Here is a 22895-nt window from a genome sequence, read left to right as displayed (position 1 = left end):
CTAGGAGACAAGCCTGGGAGGTATGTGAATGGATGAAGTCATTATCTGGAAGGTCAGAAAGAGCCACTGCCAGGCCTGAGCTGGGGTTAGACGGGGTGGGGGTGACAGGAGCACATTTGGGTCTTAAAAAGGTCATCTCACTCCTTACCTCCGACCACAGCCTTATCCCTAAGCTCAGCCTGAATCACAACCTCATCCCCATTCCTCACCCAATCCGGAACCTACTGGCATCTTCTCTGCATCTTAGAATCCCAGACCTCTTTGGCCCTAACTTGGCCCCGGGCATTGTGTGACCTTCCCTCAATGGTGACAGTAGGGTGATACCTTAGAGGGAACCTGGGCTGGTGTTTCCTGGTTGGCGGGAGCTGCTCCTGGCAGGCAGGAGCAAAGAGGGCAAGACAGAATGATTATTTCCTTCTCTCCCACCTTCAGTAAGCTCTGTGAATATTTCATTTCTTCTCTGCATCTGCGGTGCCTAGAATAGTGCCTGAAACATGTGTGCTCCACGAACATCTCCTGAAGGAACGAGGGCAAGAAAGAACTAGGGCAAGAAGGAATGAATTATTTGGTTCCGGACAAACCCAATTCTATTGGAGCCCAACCTTGATCCCAAAACTCTTCCTAGAGCTTCATTGATTTTTGGGGGGGGATGGGATGGGGTGAGGATATTGAGGGATATCATATAGTAAAATGCATCAAGTTCCTTCTGTACCTCCCAGATCAAGATACAGAAGGTTCTAGCTCTCCACGCGGCTCCCCCCTTGCAGGTGCTCCTCAGCGCCTCATCATGGATCTACCCGCTCCTCTGACTTCCGTAAGAATTGCTTAGTTTCGTCTGTTCTCAAACTTCGAATCGTTGGAATGATAGAGCGTGTACTGTTTTCTGTCTGCCTTCTTTCATTCAGTATAATCTTTGTGAGATTCGTCCACATCGCCCACTTTGTTGTTTGTGCTTTTTTTTTTTTTTAATTGCTGGGTAGAATTCTGTTAGGATTATACCACAAAGTACATGTCCACCCCTTGGCTTATTTCTCATGCCCCCAGCTTCACTGCAATTGTTATCTACTCTTGTATGCAACCCCGTCCCTCGGCTCGGCTCAGGTGATCCTGGTCTTGCAGGAAGCCATAGACATCCTCTCTCCCTCCCTGATCCTCTCTCCTTGGAGCCTCTCTGTGCCCTAGCACCCCAGCTCAGCTTCAGCAACTACTACTCTTCCTCTCAAGGGCGCCGGGCCCTGGGGCAGGAGGATGGGCCAGCCTTCCTGCAGCGGCAACAGCCTGCCCCATTGCCCAGAGAGGAATGGCCCTGCAGCCGACCAGCCAGACAGAGTTTGCGCTGTGCCCCATCCCCTGGCCCCCACCCACTGTTGAGGGGGTGACCCGCTGCCCCTGGATCGGCTCAGCAGGGGTGTCCAGTGCTGCAGCCCATGGGGGCGGGCAGAAGGAAGGCGCTTATTAGGCTGATAATGATCTGGGGGCCCCACCCAGCCCTATCCCCCCACTTCCCTGGGGCCCGGGCTCAGGCTGGACTGGCTCCCCCACCCTGAAGACTCCTTCATCCAAGGCATGTTCCATCCACCCTCTCAGAAGCCAGCCCAGCGCCCTGTCTGCTCTCCCTGCTGGTACTGGAGGGCTGGCCGCCCAGACGCTGGCTCACCCGCCTGACTCGCCCCGCCCCAGCCTACCCGGCTCCCTGCCCGCCCTCCAAGGGTAGCAGCCTCTCCAGGCTCTGGGCTGCCCGTGGGCCAGACGTCCCTGCCTCACCTCTCCCTCTCGGGAGGCTGGCCCTGTCCCCATCTCCGTGTGTCTGACTTCCCCTGCCTGGCCTGGACCCCCGTGCAGCCCCCACGGTGTCTGGACTTGAGCCCTCCCTCCTGCCTCCTCAGGAACAGCCATGGCCGCCTACAAAGTCAAGGTGGCCACGGGTACCGATCTCTTGTCGGGAACCATGGACTCCATCTCGCTGACCATTGTGGGGACCCAAGGAGAGAGCCATAAGCAGCTGCTGAACCATTTTGGGAGAGACTTTGCGACTGGGGCGGTGAGTAGGTGCATGTGTGGTGTGTGAGCATGTGTGGGATGTGTGTGCGTGCATGTGTGTGAATAGGGTGTGTGGTGCACGTATATGTGGAGTGTGTGAATATGCACATGTGTCTGTGTGGTACATGTGGTCTCTGTGTATGTAGTGTGTGTGGTGTGCATGAGTCTGTGTGTGGTGTGTGTATGTGTGTGTATATACATAAGTGTGTGTGGTATGTGGCATGAATGTGATGTGTGTGAGTGTATGTGGTATATGTGGTCTGTATATGTACGGATGAGTGTGTGGTGTGTGTGTATGAGTGTGTGTGAGTGATGTGTGTGTGGTGTGTGCCACGTGAGTGTGTGTGTGGAGTGTGAGTGTGCAGTGTGTGCTGTATGAGTGTTGCCGTGTGAGTGTGTATGTGTGAGTGTGTGCCGTGTGAATGAGTGTAGTGTGTGTGGTGTGTGAGTGATATGTGAATGAGCGTGTGCTGTGTGAGCTGTGTGTGTGGTGTGTGTGCCATGTGAGTGTGTATGTGTGTGCGCGTGCTGTATGTGTATATGTGTGTGAATGTGTGTGGTGTGTGAGTGTGTGTGTGCCGTGTGTGTGGTGTGAGCTGTGTATGTGTGAGTGTGTGCTGTGTGTGTGCCGTGTGAGTGTGTACGTGTGTGTGTGGTGTGTGAGTGTGTGTGGTGTGTGCGCGCCGTGTGAGTGTGTATGTGTGTGTGTGGTGTGTGAGTGTGTGTGGTGTGTGAGTGTGTGTGTGTGCGAGTGTGTGCGGTGTGTGTGTGCGCCATGTGAGTGTGTGGAGTGTGTGTGCTGTGTGTGTATGTGTGGTGTGTGAGTGTGTGTGGTGTGTGTGTGAGGTGTGTGTGTATGTGTGTCCAGGGAGCATGAAGAGGGATGGAGGTGTGCAGGGGAGGGAGACAATGGGCAGGGAGAGACGGGGCACTGTGGGGGAGCTCTGAAAGCAGTGGGCTCCAAGGGGGCTTTGGATGCCCTCCCAGTAGACCTGGCTCCCAGCGGTCCCTGCTCTCTGGGCCATCCTGCCTCATCCCTGCTCTGTTACTTCTCACCCCTTTGTGCTCATTTCTCATCTCTCCCTGCCCTTTCTCACCTCTTCTCTCTTCCTCTCTCATCACTCACCCACATCCCTCATCTCTCAGCCTCTCCCTCATTCCTGCCCATGGCCTCTCCCTCTCCCTGATCCCTCCCCATTTCCTCTCCCCTCCCTCATCTCTCACCATTTCCTCTCCCCTCCCTCATCCCTCCCCATTTCCTCTCCCCTCCCTCATCCCTCTCCCTCCCATCCTTACTCTCCCTAAGTTAAATTGTATCATAACTGGCTTAAAAGCACACTGGATTATCTGTGATTTAAAACGGCATCGGACCAGCCTGTCCAGTGGGGCCTGCCTGCTCCATGATGGAAGGTGCCCTTTGCTGGTCCCTCAGCCCTGATTCTGAGTCAGGTCCGGCCACCTACTGCTATGTCATCTTGTAGGTCACTCTGTCTAGATGGCCATTTCTGTATCTCCAGGTCTTCATTGATAAGTAGGAGAAGAGGGGGCTGGCAGGACCACCTCTGCCCACTCTAAGACTGCAGGAGGTCTAGGGGGGCGCTGGACCCCACTTGGACCCCTTTGTAGACCAGCCCCTGGGGGGCTGCATGGCTCCCACAGCCTCAGGTGGCTGAGGAGGGGGTGGGAGGATGGAACCTGGGGCGGGTGGCCGGGAATGGGGCAGAGGGACAGGTGTGCTGTGACCCTGGGTTGATGGGCCCAGGAGGGGACAGCCCAGTAGGAGTGGGTGAGGAGAGCCCCGTGATCGGGTCACCCCAGCCCAGGGAGGTGAGCAGCGCCCCCCTCACATGAGCAGAGTGTGGAGGAGGGGCCGGGCCGGTGGGAGTCCTGCCACTCACCTAGCCCCATGCCCTGCCCAGGTGGACGAGTACACTGTCCGGTGTCAGCAGGATCTGGGGGAGCTCATCATCATCCGCCTGCACAAGGAGCGCTATTCCTTCTTCCCCAAGAACTCCTGGTATTGCAACTACGTGCAGATCTGTGCGCCCGACGGCCGCATCTATCACTTCCCCGCCTATCAGTGGATGGACGGCTATGAGACCCTGGCCCTCAGGGAGGCTACAGGCAAGCCCTCAGCACCCCACCCCTGCTGCCAGGCCCCTGGCTCCGCCCAGCTGTCATCTGCTGGGCTGTCCCCGCAGGGACTCCTGGGCCTGCCTGCCACCCTCACGCAGCCCCCTCAGTCACTGGTGCTGCAGGGCCCAGTTCAGGGCTGCACCCTGCAGGGACACAGATGGGGGTGGCTTGGATCTCAGGATCCCAGGTCTTGCCCGCTAGCTCCACTCTGACAGGACGCCCCACCATCCCACCTGCTGCCTGTTGTGTTAAGAGCCCTGTGAGCTCAAGAGTTGTCCGTGCTCCCTAACAGCAGGGTTTGTACCTTATAAGAGCCCTGGGTCTCCAACGGGGCAGATTCCAGACAGATGGGATGCTCTATGCTCCCGAGGCCTCCCTGCTACTCCAACAGGACTACTCCTTTACTTCTCTAACAGGACTCACTGCTGCTCCAAAAGGCCCCCCTTCATCCAGTTAGGCTCCATCACAGCCCAGTAGATTGACCGGGTGTTCTCTAGTGCCTGGTCGAGGCTGCAGGCTATTTTCCTGGTCACTTGGTTGCTCCCCTGGAAGAGGGACAGGGAGCCCACCCCTGCCACAGCCCTAGCCTGGTGGGCTTGGCTCAGCTGCCTAGTAGGTGGCTGCTACATGGGGACTGCAGGTTTGTCCTCTTTTGTTGCCTTGGCTCCACCGCCCCAGCCTCTGTGGCCTCCCTCAAGGTGCACAGGAGGGAGGGGGCTTGGAGCTCCATCCGGCCGGCAGCTAACCACCCTGTTCCACCTCTCATTTCCCTGTGAGCAGGGAAACAGAGCCCGAGCTGGGGAAAGAGGCAGAGGCAGAGGGAGGCAGGCCTGGGGGAGGGTGGGGAGGCCAAGGGGAGAGTCCCCCTCCCGGAGATGTGGAGCATCTTCCCACAGCCATGGGCCCGAGTGGCCGGGAAGCAGGGGAGGGCAAGATGAGGCCGGGCGCCGTGCAGGAATGGCGCTGGGTGGGGCAGCTCCCTGCAACACCAGGGCAGGAGGCTTGCATCACCTGCCCGGCCCTTGGAGGAGTCCAGCCCCCACCCAGGGGATGAAGCCGAGCTGGGTCCCTGGGGTTGCACAACTCCAGGGGGCACTGTTCACCTGGAACACAACATGAGCTGCAGCAGATGGAGCAAGGAGAGGTGGTGAAGGGGGCCTCAGGGAAGGTGACGGGGCTGTGGTGATAGGCACATGGCAGCCCAGGGCCGCCAGCCAGGACACTGGACAGAGACAACCCTGGGTGTGGATCTCAGCTCCACCACCTACTAGCTGAACATCTGGGTCTACTTCTGAATTCTGAGCCCCAGTGTTCTCTTCTGTAAAATGGGGCTAACAGCAGAACCTACTTTATAAGGCTGATGAGAGAATCCAGGGACCCCGCCTCTAAAAGAAATTTTAAAAGGCTTAACAACTCTTGGTGGTGGTTCATGGTTGGGGGGGGTGAGTGGTCAGAAGAAGACTGCCTTGGTTCAAATCCCAGCTCATGCTTTCTCTCTGTGTAACATGGGCTGTTTTCTCCTTGTAAAACGAGCATGATATTGTCCCTTAGCTGAACCTTTTGGGGTCAGGGGTGTCTTGAAATTCAGATTTCAGGGGCACCTGGGTGGCGGGGTCGGTTAAGTGTCTGACTCTTGGTTTTGGCTCAGGTCTTGCTCTCAGGGTCTTGGGATCAAGCCCTGAATTGGGCTCCCTGCTGAGTGGGGAGTCTGCTTGAGATTCTCCCTCTCCCTCTGCCCCTCCCTCCATGCACACACTCTCTCTTTCATAAATAAATCTTTAAAAAAAGATATTCAGATTTCATTTAGAATATGTATGTATATGTACATCTATATCTATATATTCCACTCACATGGTCCATATGTTATATTATATATCCACCAGGGCACCCCCTAGTCAAATATTCTATTTCTGCAGCAAAAACTACAAATAGTTACGCCAAGTGAGTTCAATAAAGACTGTGTATAGCCTCCAGTAAATTCAGAGCAGGTTTTGCTGACCAAGGAATTTGTGCCTAACTTGTGAAAAAGACAAGGTTGATTTCTATAGTCTTCTGGGTTTTGGAATTGTGGAGACAGGATTGCAAGCCTATAATAGTCACCTGCCTAGTAAGGTTGTTCTTGTGTGGATTAAGTTATTAATATAAGTAGAATGGGGGCGCCTGGGTGGGTCAGTCGGTGAAGTGTCTGCCTTTGGCTCAGGGTCCTGGGATCGAGGCCCACATCGGGCTCTCTGCTCAGCGGGGAGCCCGCTTCTCCCTCTCCCTCTGTGCTCTTTCTCAAATAAACAAATAAAATCTAAATAAATAAATAAATAAAAGTTAAATAAATAATTAAAATAAATAAATAAAATCTAAATACATATATATGAGAAAGTGTTAGAAAGTGTCTGGTTCCTAGTAAGCGCTACATAACTGTCCTTCATTAATGTTTTAGCGGGTCCAGAAGACGGACTTCCTCCCAACAGCAAGCCCAGCTCCAGCGGTAGAGGGAGGGGGAAGAGGGTGGTCCCTGATCCTTCCCTCTGAGTTTTTGGGAGGACACATGCCTGCCCACCCAGGGTAAGCCTACCCCATGCCATCTTTGTCTGTGGGCCCGCAAAGCCAATCTAGAGGGCAGGAGCTGAACTGTGATCCTTGAAGTGTTCAGGGGTAGACAGGCCTGGGGTCAGACCTTGAGCCTCCTCTATGGTCTCCCTGCAGGAAAGACAACAGCAGAGGACACACTCCCGATCCTTCTGGAGCACCGACAGGAGGAGATCAGAGCCAAGCAAGACTTCTACCAGTGAGCGGAGGGCGCAGGGCCTGAGGGAGGCCAGGGGGCGGTGATGGCTTGGCTTTCCATCCCTGGGTTGGTACCTGGGCACCAGGGCCCACCGACTCCCTTCTCTTTGCAGCTGGAGGGTCTTCGTTCCGGGCCTGCCCAACTATGTGCATATCCCCAGTTACCGCCCTCCTGTCCGGAGGAATCCCAACCGGCCTGAGTGAGGACCTGGGGCTGCCCTGGGGCCCCTCCCGTGGTTGACCCCTTGGGTCTCCCCCCTCCCTGTGCCCCGGACCCGGGTGCCCGGCCCTAGCCCTGCACTCCTTCCTACAGGTGGAACGGCTATATCCCCGGCTTCCCGATTCTCATCAACATTAAGGCCACCAAGTTCCTGAACTCAAACCTCCGCTTCTCCTTCATCAAGACGGCCTCCTTCTTCTTCCGCCTGGGGCCCACGTGAGTGTGCGCGTCCCTGTCCCCGCTCCATGCCGCCTCCACCGAAGCCCGGGGAGCTCGCAATGGCCAGACAGGCAGAGGGGGCTGGCCTAGGGAACCCGGGAGGTGGTCCCCAGACCCCCGGGCACAGAAGGACCTGGAGCCGTGGGGCCAGACACCCAAGGGCCAGACCAGGGAAGGCTGCCTGTCTGAGCGCCTCCCCCTCGAACCCTGTCCACTAGGGCACTGGGCTTCAAACTCCGCGGCCTGGTGGACTGCAAGCAATCGTGGAAGAGGCTGAAGGACATCAAGAAAATCTTCCCCACCAACAAGTCTATCGTCACCGGTATGGGGGGGAAACGCGAAGCGAGCCCAGGGTAGCCCGTGGTCTGCGGCGGGGGTTGGGGGGAGCTGCGGACGCAGGCCAGAGGCGGGACGCCCCGTCTCGGCAGCGGGATGGGAGGAGCCGGGCCAACTCCAGGCCTGAAAGGCCGACTGGGCGAGCGCGCCCTCTGGCGGCCTCGTAGAGAATGCCGCCCTGGGCGCCGCCGGCCGCTCAAGGGGAGGCTGGGGGCGCTTCTCGGTGGTAGTCCTCTGTCCCGGGCCTCAGGGGGTTCTGGCCGCGTCGTGACGCCCGCACGGTCTCCCACCCAGAGTACGTGGCCGAGCACTGGACAGAGGACAGCTTCTTTGGATATCAGTACCTGAATGGCATCAACCCAGGCCTGCTCCGCCGCTGCACTCAGATCCCGGACAAGTTCCCCGTGACAGATGATATGGTGGCCCCGTTCCTGGGCGAAGGAACGTGTCTGCAAGCGGAGCTGGAGGTGAGGCCCCATCCGGTGGAGATCCCTGGCCTCCCAGGCTCCCTCCCTCCCTGGCATTTCTGTCTCTTCACTCCTACCTTACTGTCCCGAGTCCCACTGGCCACTGTATACCCCACTTGGGTCCTTAGCTAACCCTGCACCTGGGGGACCAGGGCACTCGGCACCCAAGGCATGGCTCACAGGTGCCCCGTGTTGGTGTCTACCTGCCCTCCCATTGCGGCTCCCTTCCAGAAGGGGAACATTTACCTGGCTGACTACCGCATCTTGGAGGGCATCCCCACCATTGAGCTCAACGGAAGGAAGCAGCATCACTGTGCCCCCCTCTGCCTGCTGCACCTTGGGCCGGAAGGGAACATGATGCCCATCGCCATCCAGGTGCCTGGGATGCAGGCCTGGGGCCGCTGTGTGAGCACGTTGCCGATGCGAGGACTTATGTGCGTGTGCGCATGCGCGCGTGCACAAGTGGGCAGGTGCCCATTTATATGAGTGTGTGATCCCAATGTGCGCGTCTGAGAACGCACGGACGTTTATGCATGTTCTTATCTGTGCGTGTGGCCCTGTGTGTAAGCCTCGGACTGAGTCCCTGCTTGTCCCTGCATGTGTACAACTTTGTCCTGCCCGGTCCGCCTGTCTGCCCATGCGTGAACTTGGGTCCCTGTGGCTGTATTTGTGTGCAAGCCCCTGTGTGTAGAGTGTGCGTACTCTGTGCATATGTGCAGAGGTGACCAGATGGGAATGTGTTTGGTCGCTTGAGCTTGTCTCTTTGGGTCCATTCCCTCATTTACTTGTTAAGCCAACACCTGCTGTGGGCTAGGCCTCTGCTGGAAATACTGAGCTAATCAGACTTAGCCACTGCCTTGAGAGTGGCCTGGCAGGAAAGGGGACAGGAGGTGCTATGTTCCCAGAGGTCTCCACCAGCGTCATGTCCAAATTAGAAAAAGGCACCTCTCTTGCGGGGGGGATCAGCCAAGCCCCAATTCTCCTGGCTCATTAGTGGGACAGCATAGGCTGGATTTCAGTGACTCCCTTTGCCCCAGAGGGCTGGTATCCTTGTGCAGTGCACAACTTGTACGGCTGAATGGGACGGCCGTGGGGTTGAAATAAGGAGGGCTTCTCAGAAGAGGCAACTTGCAGGCTACTTCTTGAATGAATGGGAGCTGCCAGGAAGACGGAGGGAGGGGGGAAGGGACTACAGGCAGAGGGGAGAACAAGAGCAAATGTGAGGAGGGAGGAAGGGTCCTGGTGTGCTCAGGGGACCCAGAGGGCCTAGAGTGTACAGAGTGGCGTGTTTCCCTCCTCAGACTCTTCTCTGCCTCCTTCCTGCGAGTGGGGGCCCTTGTGTGTGTCTGTGTGTGTGTGTGTGTGTGTGTGTGTGTGTGTGTGTGTGTGTCTGCCCTCACCTCCCTCCTTTCCCATCCCCAGCTCAGCCAGGCCCCCGGGCCCGACTGCCCCATCTTCCTGCCCAGTGACTCTGAGTGGGACTGGCTGCTGGCCAAGACGTGGGTGCGCTATGCCGAGTTCTACTGCCACGAGGCCATCTCCCACCTGCTGGAGACGCACCTCATTGCAGAGGCCTTCTGCCTGTCCATGATGAGGCAGCTGCCCATGTGCCACCCCCTCTACAAGGTATGGGCTTGGCCCCAGGTGCCCCAGAAAGGCACCTGGCTCGCTCCGCACTCAGGGGGACCCCCGGTAGTCCTGCGGAGGCAGCTGGGGACCCACAGACAGGGTTTGGGGTGGGGACTTCCCAAAGCAAGAGGGTTTGATGCTGCACAAAAGAAGGGCTGGTGCTGAGGTCCTTTGGGACTCACTGTGGTCCTCTCTCCTTGTCCTTGCTTCCTCCCACAGCTCCTCATCCCCCACACCCGGTACACCATCCAGATCAACAGCATCGGGCGGGCCCTCCTCCTCAACGAGGGGGGGCTGTCTGCCAGGGTAACACTTCTGCCCCAACCCCAACAAGACATCTGCTGCCCTTCCGGCCTTTGCCATCAGGCTAAAAGCAGGATTTCCCGCTTGCCTTCGGATCACGGGGGGGCATGGCGGGCGGGGACTGGTGGAAGGGGGTGCTTTGCCTTCAAGGGTGCAGAAAGGTTCTGGCCCGGAGTGTGGGGGCTCATGGGGCAGGCTGGAGGAGCACGCGCTGGGCTGTGTGCGAGGCGGGTGTGATCCTAAGGGGGGGGGATTTCTGCCGGGACCCTGCCAGCCTCAGCAGCTGCCTCCTCCCGAACAGGGCATGTCCCTGGGCCTGGAAGGCTTTGCTGAGGTGATGGTGCGGGCTCTGTCAGAGACAACCTACGACAGCCTCTACCTCCCCAATGACTTCGTGGAGCGCGGGGTCCAGGACCTGCCGGGATATTACTACCGTGACGACTCCCTGGCAGTGTGGGACGCGCTGGAGAGGTGTGGCTCGGCCGGCAGGGGGTGGCACGCAGGGTGGATGCCCTGGGATGTGGGAGCAGGCACGGGTGGCTTTAAGGGCCCGGGCTTGGGTCTGAGGCCGCCTCCGCCCCGCACGACGTGCCCGTCCCCAGGCCCCGGGCAGCTCTGGGGAGGAAGGCCTGGGGAGGGGGGGGGGAATGGCTGCTGGGAAGGGGGAGGGTCCAAACTGAGGCCTGTCCCCTGGTCAGGTACGTGACAGAGATCATCACCTACTATTACCCGTGTGACGCAGCTGTGGCGGGTGACCCGGAATTGCAGTCCTGGGTGCAGGAGATATTTAAGGAGTGCCTCCTAGGGCGTGAGAGCTCAGGTATGGGCCTGGGCGCCGGGCACCCACAGGGACCTGGGGCTAAGGGGTGGGCCCTTCCTGCTGGTAGTGGAGCACGTCTTGCTGGGTGCTGAGGGAGCCAAATCTCGGAGAGGTTGGGGAAGGAAACGGGGCTGCCCATTGGTCCCTATGTGAGCTCAGGGGCTGTGGGGCAGGATCCTCTCCGTGGAGATCTGGGGGGCTCCCAGACCCCCCCCGGAAATAAGCCATCATGAGCTGAGAAATGGGGCGTGAGGTCAAATAGGTAGAGCGTGCTGGAGGCCAGGGAGCTGGTAGGCTCCAGGAGGACAGCGGAGCATCCTGAGGTCATGACGCGTGGGCACCACTCAGCAAATATTTAGTAAGCATCTATGGTGTGACAAACGCTGTGCTGAGTACTGAGAGGCAAAGGGAATGAGACAGGTGAAGGTGCCTGCCCTCAAGTCTCAGGGGTGGTCCACTCAGTGGACGGACAGTCATGCTATCTTAGGACTGCTGCAGTCCGGGGTGGGTGTGTGTGGGGTAGGGGTGCATAGAAGACCTGGGGAAGCACCTAACCCAGCTGGAGGAGGGTGGTGGGTGGAGAGTGGGGGGTAGCAGCATGCTAAGATCTAGCTGAGCTCTAACATCTGGGCTAACATCTGGCTAAGGGACCTGCAGGATGGGGAGGTTAGCCGGGAGGTGTTAGAGATGGGGTTGAAGAGCTCTGGGTGGGAAGCCAGAGCCGACAGAGGGAGCTCCGGGAGCGGCTCAGAGGTGCCTGCATCTGAGCTGAGGCTGGGAGTTGGCCGGGCTCTCTGTGCTTAGCTAAGGCTGAAGCCATGAGCAGGGCCTGGGGCAGGCCTGGTGAAGGAGGTTGGAATTACCCTGACCACCAGAGGGCGCCGTCGAGGGCTCTGCAAGGAGATCAGATTGCACTTAAGACGGTCAGGCTGCCAGGAGTCAGCAGACAGTTCTGGAAGGTCCTGCGGTGTCCAGGACCGGGGTGACACGGGCCTGGCTAGGGTGGCAGTTGTGGGAAGCAAGAGAATTCCCGAGCTGGCTGGGAGAGAGAAATGACAGGACTTGGTGACTGGTTGGGGTTTGGTGGTGGGTTTAGAGGGAGGGGCGGAGGAAGACTCCCAGGTTTGGGGTTTTGGAACCTGGGTGGATGGTGTGTGTCATGCTGTGAGCTGGGGGCCTAGAAGGAGGAGTGGTTTGGGGAGGAAGATAATGGGTCCGGTTCAAATGTGTTAGGCTTTGGGAACCTGGGGACAATGGGAAGGAGAAGCGAGCAGCTTGGTTAAGTGTGAGACCAAGAGCCAGGCTACTGAGAAATCCATCTGGTGTGAGTGCAGAGGCTCAAAAGAGTGTGTGTGTGTGTGTGTGTGTGTGCACGTGCGCGTGTATGTGCACGCATGTGTGGTGGTGGGGTGGGTGTGGATGAAGGACTGTGCTGACTCAGGGCAGGAAAGCTGGGATTCCTCCAAAGCCTGGTCCCCACTGAGTCCTGGGACCAGAGCGGCCCCTCTAAGGGAGCTGGAATAAAGATCTGAGGGCCCCACCTCAGGCAGGTGCCTGGAGCAGCCCTGGAGGACATGGCCAAGGCCATTTGGGTCTGCCTCCCAAGGCTTGTGGTCTGGATGGGGTGGGGTGGGAGGGTGGGGGGATGGGGGCTGGGGGTTGTGGTCACAGGGGGGCCAAGCAGGCAGAATGAGCACATGACCCCCCGAAGTGGCAGCTAGGAGTGTTGGTGGGACACGTGTCAGGGGGGAGGACGCCTGGGCTTGGGGTCCTGGGCCCTCTGCCAGCCTTCCAGGACCAGGGCAGGACTGACGCTGCTGGGCTTTTCCCTGCCCCCAGGCTTTCCTCAGTGCTTGCGAACAGTGCCTGAGCTGATCCGATATGTCACCATCGTCATCTACACCTGCTCGGCCAAGCACGCCGCTGTCAACACAGGGCAGGTACCTGTGCTCACCAGCCCCAGCCCCAGCCCTCAAACCCAGCCTCAGCCATCAGCCCTACTCAGGCCTCCACCCAGCTCCCAGCTTCAGTCCCTAGCTCAGTTTAGACCCCAGAGTCCCGGGGTGCTGTCTGACCCAGAACCCCCCCCTCCAGCTGGAGTACACCGCCTGGATGCCCAACTTCCCATCGTCCATGAGGAACCCACCGATGCAGACCAAGGGGCTGACCACTCTGGAGACCTTCATGGACACGTTGCCGGATGTGAAGACCACGTGCATCACCCTGTTGGTGCTCTGGACGCTCAGCCGGGAGCCCGACGACAAGGTGCCCCGGGGCCCCGGGGTGCAGACGGGGGAGGGTGGGTTGCTCCAAGTACAGGCAGGAAGAGGGCTGGGAGTGGGGGGCGGACGACAGGCGAGGGGGATGTCCAGGGTGGGAGGCAGGGGGAGAGGGGTTGCAGCAGGGGTGAGGCGGAGGGGCAGGGGCAGGTGGGTGGCAGCCGCTGCGTTGCGTGCCCGCAGCGGCCCCTGGGCCACTTCCCCGACATCCACTTCGTGGAGGAGGCCCCGCGGAGGAGCATGGAGACGCTGCGGAGGCGCCTGGCCCAGATCTCGCACAATATCCGCCAGCGCAACAAGTACCTCCCCATTCCCTACTACTACCTGGACCCGGTGCTGATAGAGAACAGCATTTCCATCTAGGCCAGCTCCCCCGCCTCGCCTCTCCCCGCCCGCGCCTGTTTTCAAAAAAAAAAAAAAAAAATCACTTGCTACAGTGCTGGGTCTGTCGGTACACGCGGTCGTTTACTGGGGGTGCGGCGGGGTGCGGGCTGGGACGAGATGCCGTTCATCACTGCGGGCTCCAGGTAGGCTCAGGGCCGCAGCTCCAGGCCCCGGGTCCGCCCCGATGTCCCGTGAGGTCCAGGCTAGGAGGCTGTGGAAGGTGGTGATGCCCCCACCCCTGGGTCCTTGGTGAAGTTCTGGGAGATGCCGAGGCGCTCCTGGGGGTGGCAGGGGAGAAGGCTAAGACCCCAGCCGTACCCAGCCCTGTCTTTCAACCCAAAGTGATTCTGGTTCATCTTAGGTCCCCCTACCTAGGGACCCAGACCTCCAAGGATCCCAGTCCATCAGAAAATCTACCCAAGGAGGATCATCACCTGAGCCCTGCCCACCTAGGCACTCAGACCACCCAAGACCAGTTCAACCTGAAACCTAAATTACCCGTCCACCCAGGCAAAAGACCACCCTGAGCCCAGCCTACCAGAAACCGAGACCACCCAAGCCAAGCTCACGTTGAAACCCAGCCAGCTCTAAGCCCCACCTACTATGAACCTATAGTACCCTACACCACACCTCATCACCTACCAAAACCTACATCACTCCAGGCTCTGCCCATGCAGGAGCCCAGCCTGCTAAGTGTACCCTCCAAGTAACCTGTCCCTAAAGGTCTCTTCCTCACCCCCACCCACTCTTCTGGAACCTGAGAATCGCCCCCTTTCAGCCCCCACCCTGGGCCTTGCTTATGGTTTCATCGCTGACACCCTGGAGCTACACAAGGGCTTGGCATGTGGACTGGACCTCAGGGCGTGAGTCCACCAGGTCTCTCTGGCCTTTGGCAGTAGGTCAGCGGGGGGGTTGGGGGAGACCTGCATGGTGGTGGGAATATTGGGCATCCGGGCACTGAATTCAAGCTGATCCCCCCAAACTCGGTAAGCATAGTTGCCAGTGCTTCTCTTAGGTCCATTCCTCTGGTGACCCTGCATATCCCCCCCAGGTTTGGCGCTGACTCACCTGGCCACTGTCAGTGGCATCGTGTTGGGCTGAGCAGTGGACGATGATCATGGGGAGACATTCGATGAGCTCCCCAGGGCAACAGGGACCCGTACGTGGAGATGGGGTGGAGAGAACAGAGCTGAAACCCAAGGGCTGCTGCCCTGAGGAGGTGGGGTCTAGAGCAGGAGACAGGTGTGGATGCCTCACTGGAGCTCATGAAGCTTAGAAAACGTTCCTGCAAGACTTCCCTGAGCCAGGCCCCAGGTTCTGAGTCTTTGCTTACGACACTATTGTCCGGGCACAAAGCTGGGGATCCAGGAACACATGGTGACTTACAGCTGGTAGTCTGAGGCGCCCAGGGGTGTGGGTTGGAAGAGGCCACTGAGACCAGCTGCCCCAAGGGGGAATCTGAAGCCAGAGAAGGAAAATGGCCAACCCCGCATTGCATGAACTGAGCTGATCTTCAGACCTGGAGGCTTTCATCACCATGTGTGCAAACCTAGGGCCTGAGAGCTGCAGTTGGTTTGCAGATGTGTTTTGATTGTCTGCCAAGGTTTCTTATTTGTTCTTTTTTCAAGATGAATCAATGGCCAACGCTTAAATATTAGACAATGTCAGATTTCTCTTGAAAAATCTAAAGATCTGGCTATAGTCATTGCTGGGTCGCCGTTTGTCCCCATCAGACAAATGTGAGTTCTCCATTGGCTGCAGTCCCCACCACCCTCATCCTTTGCACTTGTTGCTCGCAAACGCTGTAGGCATTGTCTTCCAGCCTTTTGAGGTAGATCAAGCAACAGGGAAGGATCCCACGCCAGGGCCCTTCTGTGTTCAGACCGGTGGATTGGATCCGTCTGCACCACTCGTTCCCAAGGGCCAGGGCTGATCTGCCTTGCTCACCATGGCATCCAGCACCAGCCATAGTTAGGGCTCATGAAGGACACGTGGATCCATTGCTCCAGCTGTGGGTGTTCATAGTGGGGGCGTCCCCGAGGATTCAAGGGGAGGTAGGGCATGAGCTGGGCTCAAAGGGGCAGTATGTGGTTAGGGAGAGAGGGAGAATTGGGGTTCCTGGCCTCCCCAGTCTTGGTCTCTGCTGAGGAAGAAGAACGGAGAAGGGGGGGAGGCAGTTTCCAGAGGGGCTAAGATACCACAGTGAACACTGCATTCCATGTGCCAAACACAGAGCCATGTGAGGGTCGTGAGCAGGGCTGTCCTAAATCCCAGTGCCTGAGGAAGGTGGTCATGCAGGTTAATGGCAGGAGATGGGGACCCATGGGGAGACCAGACATCAAGAGCTCCTAACACTGGGGTGGAGGCCAGAGGTACACCCTAAAGAGGTCTTCTGTGAGGGAGATTCCAAAGGAAACCCCGGAGACTTTATCTATGGGGTGAATGCTCAGAAGGCACTTCCTATTCACCTGAGGTTTATTCTTAGGGCTTTAGATTTAATTCTAATAATAACCTGTAAGATAGGCGCTCTTCTCATCCCTGTTTTCAGATGAAGAAATAAACACAGAGAGGTTAAGTGACTTGCTCAAAGTCACACAGTGGGGAGAGAAGAGGAGACAGGAAAGGGGTGTGAAATAACAGTGTGTTTGGGCAGAAGGGGTAGGTGGAGTGGATGAACAAGGTAACAGAGATATAGATGAGGGGGAGGTGCAGAGCCCTCGGGCCCCTGGGGAGCCTCACCTCTCTGTGGCCACCTGGATCCAGAGCACATCGTCTGGGGAGTAGTAGCGGGCAAGATCCTGAGCCTCTGGGCCAGCCAGCTGGTGGGGCGGGAGGAGGGAGTGCAAGGCGCAAGCCTCTGGCCCTTTGGTGATCAGCACCAGGCAGCCTGCCCGTCCTCCCCAGCAACGTTGACTGACTGCTGGGCAGAGAGCCCCCGCTGCTCAGGGCCAAAGCTCAGCCGCTCCAGGGCCCTGAGCTGGCTGATGAGCTTTCCCAGTGCAAAGAGCCCAGTGTGGGCCTCAGTGTTGATGTCAGGTGTAGTAGACACAAGGACAGAGCAGTGAGGGACAACCAGAGTCAGAGGTTAGATGAGACAGCCCGAGGGGCCCCACGGCTCCGGGCACTGGGTGGGGGGGTCCTCTCTACCTAGAAGAAGGGGCGGCCCATGGGCAGCCACTGGGCACGGAGAGAAAAGAGGTCTCCATCATAAAGCGGGTTCAAAGCATATGAGTGACCATGTCACGCACTGGGAGCACTGAGTGCTGGACCCAGGTCTTGGCCAGGAGCCAGTCCTCAGCTGTGTCCCTGGGAAGGAAGACGGCACTGTCTGGGCCAGGTGTCTGAGTGAGCTGGAGTGGGGGCTGGTTCACGGGCAGGGTAGGCATCAGGCGGAATCTGGCTCTAGAAAGTGCAGCCTGTTACCCTGCCCATGGGGCCAAATCACATGGTCCTCTTCTTTACTAGCTGTATCTCTTCGGGAAAATTAACTAACCTCTCTGCGACTCAGGTTCTTCATCTATAAAGTGAGGTTGATGGGTGCGCCTGGGTGGCTCAGTGGGTTAAGCACCTGACTTGGGCTCAGGTCATGATCCCAGGGTCCTGGGATCGAGCCCCGAGTAGGGTTCCCAGCTGAACGGGGAGCCTGCTTCTCCCTCTGCCTCTCCCCCTCCCCTTGAGAGAGAATGCTCTCATTCTCTCTCTCAAATAAATAAATAAATAAAATCTTAAAAAAAAAAACAACACAGTGAAGTTGATTGATAATCATCCCCTCTTCCTTGGGTTGCTCTGAAAGATTAACTGAGTTAAATCTGGCGAGGTACTTAACGCCAGCGATGGATGTGGTCGGCAAGGTATGAAGGTTTCCCATTCTGATCACTTCTAGCACAACAGGAAACGGTCACTGGGAGGTGAGTCAACCTAAGGCCACCTTGTCGGCACATGGGGCAGAGCCTGGTCAAGGGCTCCTGGTACCAGCCCAAAGTCACCCAGATCCTGGGTTGTGTGGTGCAGAGACTGGAAGGCTGGAAGGGAGGCCGTGGAGAGGACTTCCAGAAGGGGTTCCGTGTTTAACCGCTGGGAACGTGGTCATACTGTCAAAGGAGCATGATTCAGTAGAGTCGATTTGGAAACCCATGTCAAGGTGGTTTGCTCTCTGACACTGAATATCACAATGTTCCCATCAAGCTAGAGATGAGGGAAGGGAGGGGCTGGTTGGGTTAGATGCGGTGTGGGGATTTGCAGTATGGTGGGGGGGCAACCTTGCGGTCATCCGGAGGGTAGGGTGTGCCCCCTGGCATGCCCAGCCCTCCCAAGGTCCTGCTTTGCTGACCTGGATGGTGAGGGGCAGAAGGGGCCCACCGAACTGGGGGGGGCAGCCAGGAACTGGAGCAATTCGTTAATGGTGCTGGGGCAGCCCCCAAGAGGTTGGCATGGCTCATCAGTTACAGAGGGCCCCTCTAGGGGAGAAGAGGGGGAGGAAGTGGAGGGCTGAGGGAGGGGACAGCCCTGTGCCTGTCCTGCAGTTGGGGCACATCTCATCCCAGTTGGCCCACAAGAGGGGAGGGAGAGTAGCTCTAGGGAGCCTCAGCAGACCAGCTGTAGGGCATCCTTAGTAACCATGACAACTGGCAGGGGCCCTACAAGTGCATGGGGTCCTGGCAAAGAAGCAGGAGATAGCACTCCCCACTCAGCCCTCGCTCGCTGTCCCAGAGCAACACCCCTCCCTCCAGGGGCGAGCAGCAGGTGCTGGGTTAGAGAAGGCGCTGAGCTAGCTGGGAAAGGGGTCACTGCAGGGCTGCAGGGCTGGGTGGAAGAGACAGGTCGGGGGTGGGAGCTTGGGCTCTTGAAGGCACTGAGATGGGAGGGAAGACAGGCTGGACCCCTGGGCCCCTCACCTCTGGCTTAGCCTGCAGACCGGTCCCGGGCTGGTGCAGCACAGGGGTCCGTGGCTTCAGTGATGGGGAAGTTCCTTGGGATGCCGAGATGGTGCTGGACCAGGATGGGGATGAGGCCATTCAGGAACTGGGAGGTAAAGAAACACACACTCTGCAGAGAGAGTGGGTGTGGGGAGGGCCACTTTGGCCACCCAAGCCCCAGCCTCTCACACTTTACGGCTCTGGGGACCCAGATCTCCAGCTTCCCGCATCAGTCACTCCCTGATGTTCCCTTTCTCCTACTCCAGCTGGTTGGACGACTGGACTATTAAGTGGTTTCTCAGAACAAAGGGGGTTGGAGGCTTGGGTTCCACCCGAGGAGCCACTGATTCCGCAGCCCCACCCATTCCGGGGTACATCTCAGGTGCTCCCCGACGTGATGTGAGCCAAGACTGCATCTCGGATTTGAGTGGACTGTGAGAAAACCAGGCCGAGGAATGCTGGATACAGCAGAGCCCAGCCGGCTGGTTCATGCTTCCTAGGCCGCGGCTCTCCCGTGGTCCCCCCAATTCCCCGTTAAGACTCCCCGGGCCCGTGTGCTGGTCTCCTGCTCTCGCCTTCCCCGGGCTCACCAGGCTCACTGGTGCTCAGTCCCAGGTCCCCGAGCCCAGCAAGGTCCTCGCGCGCCTGCTGTCCAGGGGTCCAGAAGGCCCCAGGAGACAGGCGGCCTGCAGGCGGTTCTGGGGAGACCCTGAGGTGCCTGTCCCCCTGTGGGTGCGCACCTGCTCTCTGCTCCTGTCGCAGAACTGGGTCGGCTTTTGGCTCCAGGACACTTCCCGTCGTCCCCTCCTCCAAGGTGCGCTGGGAGAGAGCTGTTGGTGCCTCCTCCTTTGTGGCTCTCCCCTGTCCCCTCCCAGCTCTGGGGGCCCGTGTCCTGTAAACCACTCTGAGTCGCCCTGTGTCCTCCCTCTCTCCATTCCTGCATCTTGTCTCTTGCCTCTTACCTTCGTCCCCTCCTCAGCTCTTCCGCAGGTTGGTGGGGGGTGGGACATGATCTGCTCCGGGTCCTCCCAGGGGAGTGAGCTGAGGCTCCAGGCGCGCCCAGAGGCAGGGGGGAGGTGGGGAGAAAAAGAAATTACAAACACAGTTCATAAAATTAGAATGAACACAAGTCAAAGATTTAAGTCAACTCGGAAAGGTGGTAACGGCGGTTCCAAGAATAGTTAAGGAGCTGCGTGTTTAAAGGTATTCATAGGCATGCCTCCTTTAGTTGTGTTTCAGTTCATTGCGCTTTGCAGATATCGCTTGTTTTCCTTACAAACTGAAGGTTTGTGGTAATCCTGCATCGAGCAAATCTACGGGGGCCATTTGCTCACTTCTCATCTCCGTGTTTGGTAATTCTCGCAATATTTCAAACTTTCCTTTCATTACCTTTGTTACGGTGATCTGTGATCAGTGATCTCTGATGGTACTATTGCAATTGCTTTGGGGTGCCATGAACTGTGCCCATCTTTGGTGTGGGTGTTCTGACTACTACCCAACCGACGGGCCATTCCCCAGTCTCTCTCTCTCTCTCCTCTGACCTCCCTATTCCCTGAGACACAGCAAAATTGAAATGAGGCTAATTAATAATAACCCTACAGTGGCCTCTAAGTGTTCAAGGGAAAGGAAGAGTCATGTCTCTCACTTGAAATCAAAAGCTAGAAATGGTTATGCTTAGGAAGACACGTTGAAGGCCGAGATCAGCCAAAAACTTGGCCTCTTGTGCCAAAGCGAACCAAGTTGTGAACCCAGAGGAAAAGTTCTTGAAGAAAATCAAACTGCTACTCCGGTGAACACACGAATGGTAAGAAAGAGAAACAGCAAGAAGGCTGATGTGGAGAGAGAGTCTCCGTGGTCTGGGTAGAAGACCAAGCTAGCCCCAACGTTCCCTTAAGCCAAAAGCCTAATCCAGAGCAAGACCCTAATGCTCATCAGTTCTGTGAAGGCCGAAAGAGGTGAGGAAGCCGCAGAAGAAAAGTCTGAAGCTAGCAGAGGTTGGTTCAGGAGGTTTAAGGAAAGAAGCCGTCTCCATGACATAAAAGTGCAAGGTTAAGCAGCAAGTGCTGATGTAGAGGCTGCAGCAAGTTCTCCAGAAGATGGAGCTAAGTAATGAAGGTGTCTACACTCAGCAACAGATCTTCAGTGTAGATGAAAGAGCCTTCTATTGGAAGAAGACGCCATCTAGGACTTTCATAGCTGGAGAGGAGAAGTTAATGCCCAGCTTCGAAGCTTCAAAGGACAGGTTGACTCTCTTGCTAGGAGCTCATGCAGCTGGTGACTTTAAGTTGAAGCCAATGTTCATTTACCATTCTGAGAATCCCAGGGCCTTTCAGAATGATGCTAAGTCTACTCTGCCTTTGCTCTATCAATGGAACAACAAAGCCTGCTTGACAGCGTATCTGTTTATGACTTAGTTAACTGTAGGGACCCACTGCTCAGAAAAAAAGGATTCTTTTCAAAATATGACTGCTCATTGACCATGCACCTGGTCTCCCCAGAGCTCTGGTGGAGATGGGCAGTAAGATGCATGTTGTTTGCATGCCTGCCAGCGCAACAATCATCTGCAGCCCACGAGTCAAGGAGTCATTTTGACCTTCAAGTTTTATTATTTAAGAAATCTATTTTGTAAGGCTCTAGCTGCCATAGATAGTGATTCCTCTGATGGATCTGGGCAAGGTACATTGAAAACCTTCTGAAAAGGAGTTACCATTAAGGACATTTGTGATTCAAGGGAAGAAATCAAAATATCAACACGAACAGGAGTTTGGAGGAAGTTGATTCCAGCCCTCAAGGATGGCTCTGAGGGGGGTCAAGACTTTAGTGAACACGGTCACTGCAGATGTGGTGGAAACAGCAGGAGATCTAGAATCAGAAGTGGAGCCAAGAGATGAGACTGAATCACTGCAATCTCCTAACAGAGGAGGAGTTGCTTTTTTTTTTTCTTTTTCAAAAGTTTTTAGTTAAATTCTAGTTAGTTAACATACAGTGTAATATTAGTTTCAGGTGTACTATACAGTGACTCAACACTTCCATCCATCACCCGGTGCTCATCACGACAAAGGTGCTCCTTCACCCCCATCACCTATTTCCCCCAAGCCCCCGACCCTCTGGTGATCATGAGTGTGTTCTTAAGAATTAAGAATGTTTTTTGGTTTGTCTATCTCTCTGTCTTTTTTTTCCTTTTGCTTGCTTGAGTGAAATCATATGGTGTTTGTCATTCTCTGACGTATTTCGCTTAGCATAATACTCTGCGGTTCCAGCCATGTTGTTACAAATGGCAAGATTTCATTCTTTTTTATGGCTGAGTAGTATTCCATTGTACCTATATACCACATCCTCTTTATGCATTCATCTGCCCATGGACACTTGGGCTGGTTCCATAGTTTGGCTATTGTAGATAATGCTGCTATAAACATCGGGGTGCATGTATCCCTTTGAATTAGTATTTTTGTACTCCTGGAGTAAATACCTAGTACTGCGATTGCTGGATCATAGAGCCGTTCTATTTCTAACTTTTTGAGGAACCTCCATACAGTTTTCCAGAGTGGCTGCACTAATTTAGAGGAGTTTCTTTTTACAGATAAACAAAGAACACGGTTTCTTAGATGGAATCTACTCCTGGGGAAGATGCTGTGAAGATTGTTGAAACAACAACAAAGGGTCGAGAATATTCCATGAACTTCGTTGATAAAGCAGCAGCAGGGTTTGAGAGGACCAACTCTGATTTTGAAGGAAGTTCTCCTGTGGGTCAAATGCTATCAAACAGCATCACCTGCTACAGAGAAATCGTTCGTGTAAGGAAGAGTCGATCGATGCAGCAAATTTCACTATTATTTTAAGAAATTGCCAGTCACCCCAGCCTTCAGTAGCCACCACCCTGAACATCTGGCAGCCATCAACACTGAGGCAAGACCCTCCACCAGCAAAAAGATGAGGACTCGCTGAAAGCTCAGATGAGACTTAGCATTTTTTAACAATAAAGTATTTTTAATTTAAGGTATGTACATTTTTTTTAGATTTTATTTATTTATTTGACACAGAGAGAGAGAGGGGCAGGCAGAGGGAGAAGGAGAAGCAGACTCCCCACTGAGCAGGGAGCCCAATGCAGGGCTCGATCTCAGGACCCTGGGATCATGACCTGAGCTGAAAGCAGATGCTTCACTGTCTGAGCCACTCAGGCACCCCGAGGTATGTACATTTTTTAAGACACAACGCTATTGCACTTTTTTTTTTTAATTTTTGAGATTTTATTTTTAAGCAATCCCTACACCCAATGCGGGGGTTGACTTACAATTCTGGGATCAAGAGTTGCATCTTCCACTAACTGAGCCAGCCAGGCACCCCGCTATGACACACTTAATAGAG

At 56.2% G+C, this 22895-nt stretch overlaps 1 protein-coding gene across 1 annotated transcript; it reads left to right on the top strand.

Annotated features, from left to right (window-relative positions):
* Positions 1–1894: 1894 nt before the first annotated feature.
* On the top strand, positions 1895–13593 carry ALOX12B (arachidonate 12-lipoxygenase, 12R type). The gene is made up of 15 exons (XM_025864331.2): positions 1895–2041; positions 3960–4164; positions 6877–6958; positions 7071–7157; positions 7271–7393; positions 7615–7718; positions 8027–8199; positions 8431–8574; positions 9622–9825; positions 10048–10134; positions 10433–10602; positions 10830–10951; positions 12791–12891; positions 13046–13216; positions 13414–13593. The coding sequence occupies exons 1-15, from the start codon at positions 1895–1897 to the stop codon at positions 13591–13593; spliced, it is 2100 nt and encodes a 699-aa protein (XP_025720116.1).
* The last annotated feature ends 9302 nt before the right edge of the window (positions 13594–22895 follow it).

The sequence above is a fragment of the Callorhinus ursinus genome, unplaced genomic scaffold (genome assembly GCF_003265705.2).
Source record: "Callorhinus ursinus isolate GAN/ISIS: 27379988/994484 unplaced genomic scaffold, GSC_fseal_2.0 scaffold43, whole genome shotgun sequence".
Taxonomy (NCBI): Eukaryota; Metazoa; Chordata; class Mammalia; order Carnivora; family Otariidae; genus Callorhinus; species Callorhinus ursinus.
This window is presented reverse-complemented; position numbering and strand designations above follow the sequence as displayed.

What these genes read in the sequence shown, in the direction of transcription:
- ALOX12B (XM_025864331.2), top strand. Translation starts at nt 1,895, where the DNA reads ATGGCCGCCTACAAAGTCAAGGTGGCCACGGGTACCGATCTCTTGTCG. An exon ending in AGGGGGGGCTGTCTGCCAGG is followed by an intron (nt 10,135 to 10,432) that starts GTAACACTTCTG and finishes CCTCCCGAACAG; the next exon opens with GGCATGTCCCTGGGCCTGGA. An exon ending in GCCGGGAGCCCGACGACAAG is followed by an intron (nt 13,217 to 13,413) that starts GTGCCCCGGGGC and finishes GCGTGCCCGCAG; the next exon opens with CGGCCCCTGGGCCACTTCCC.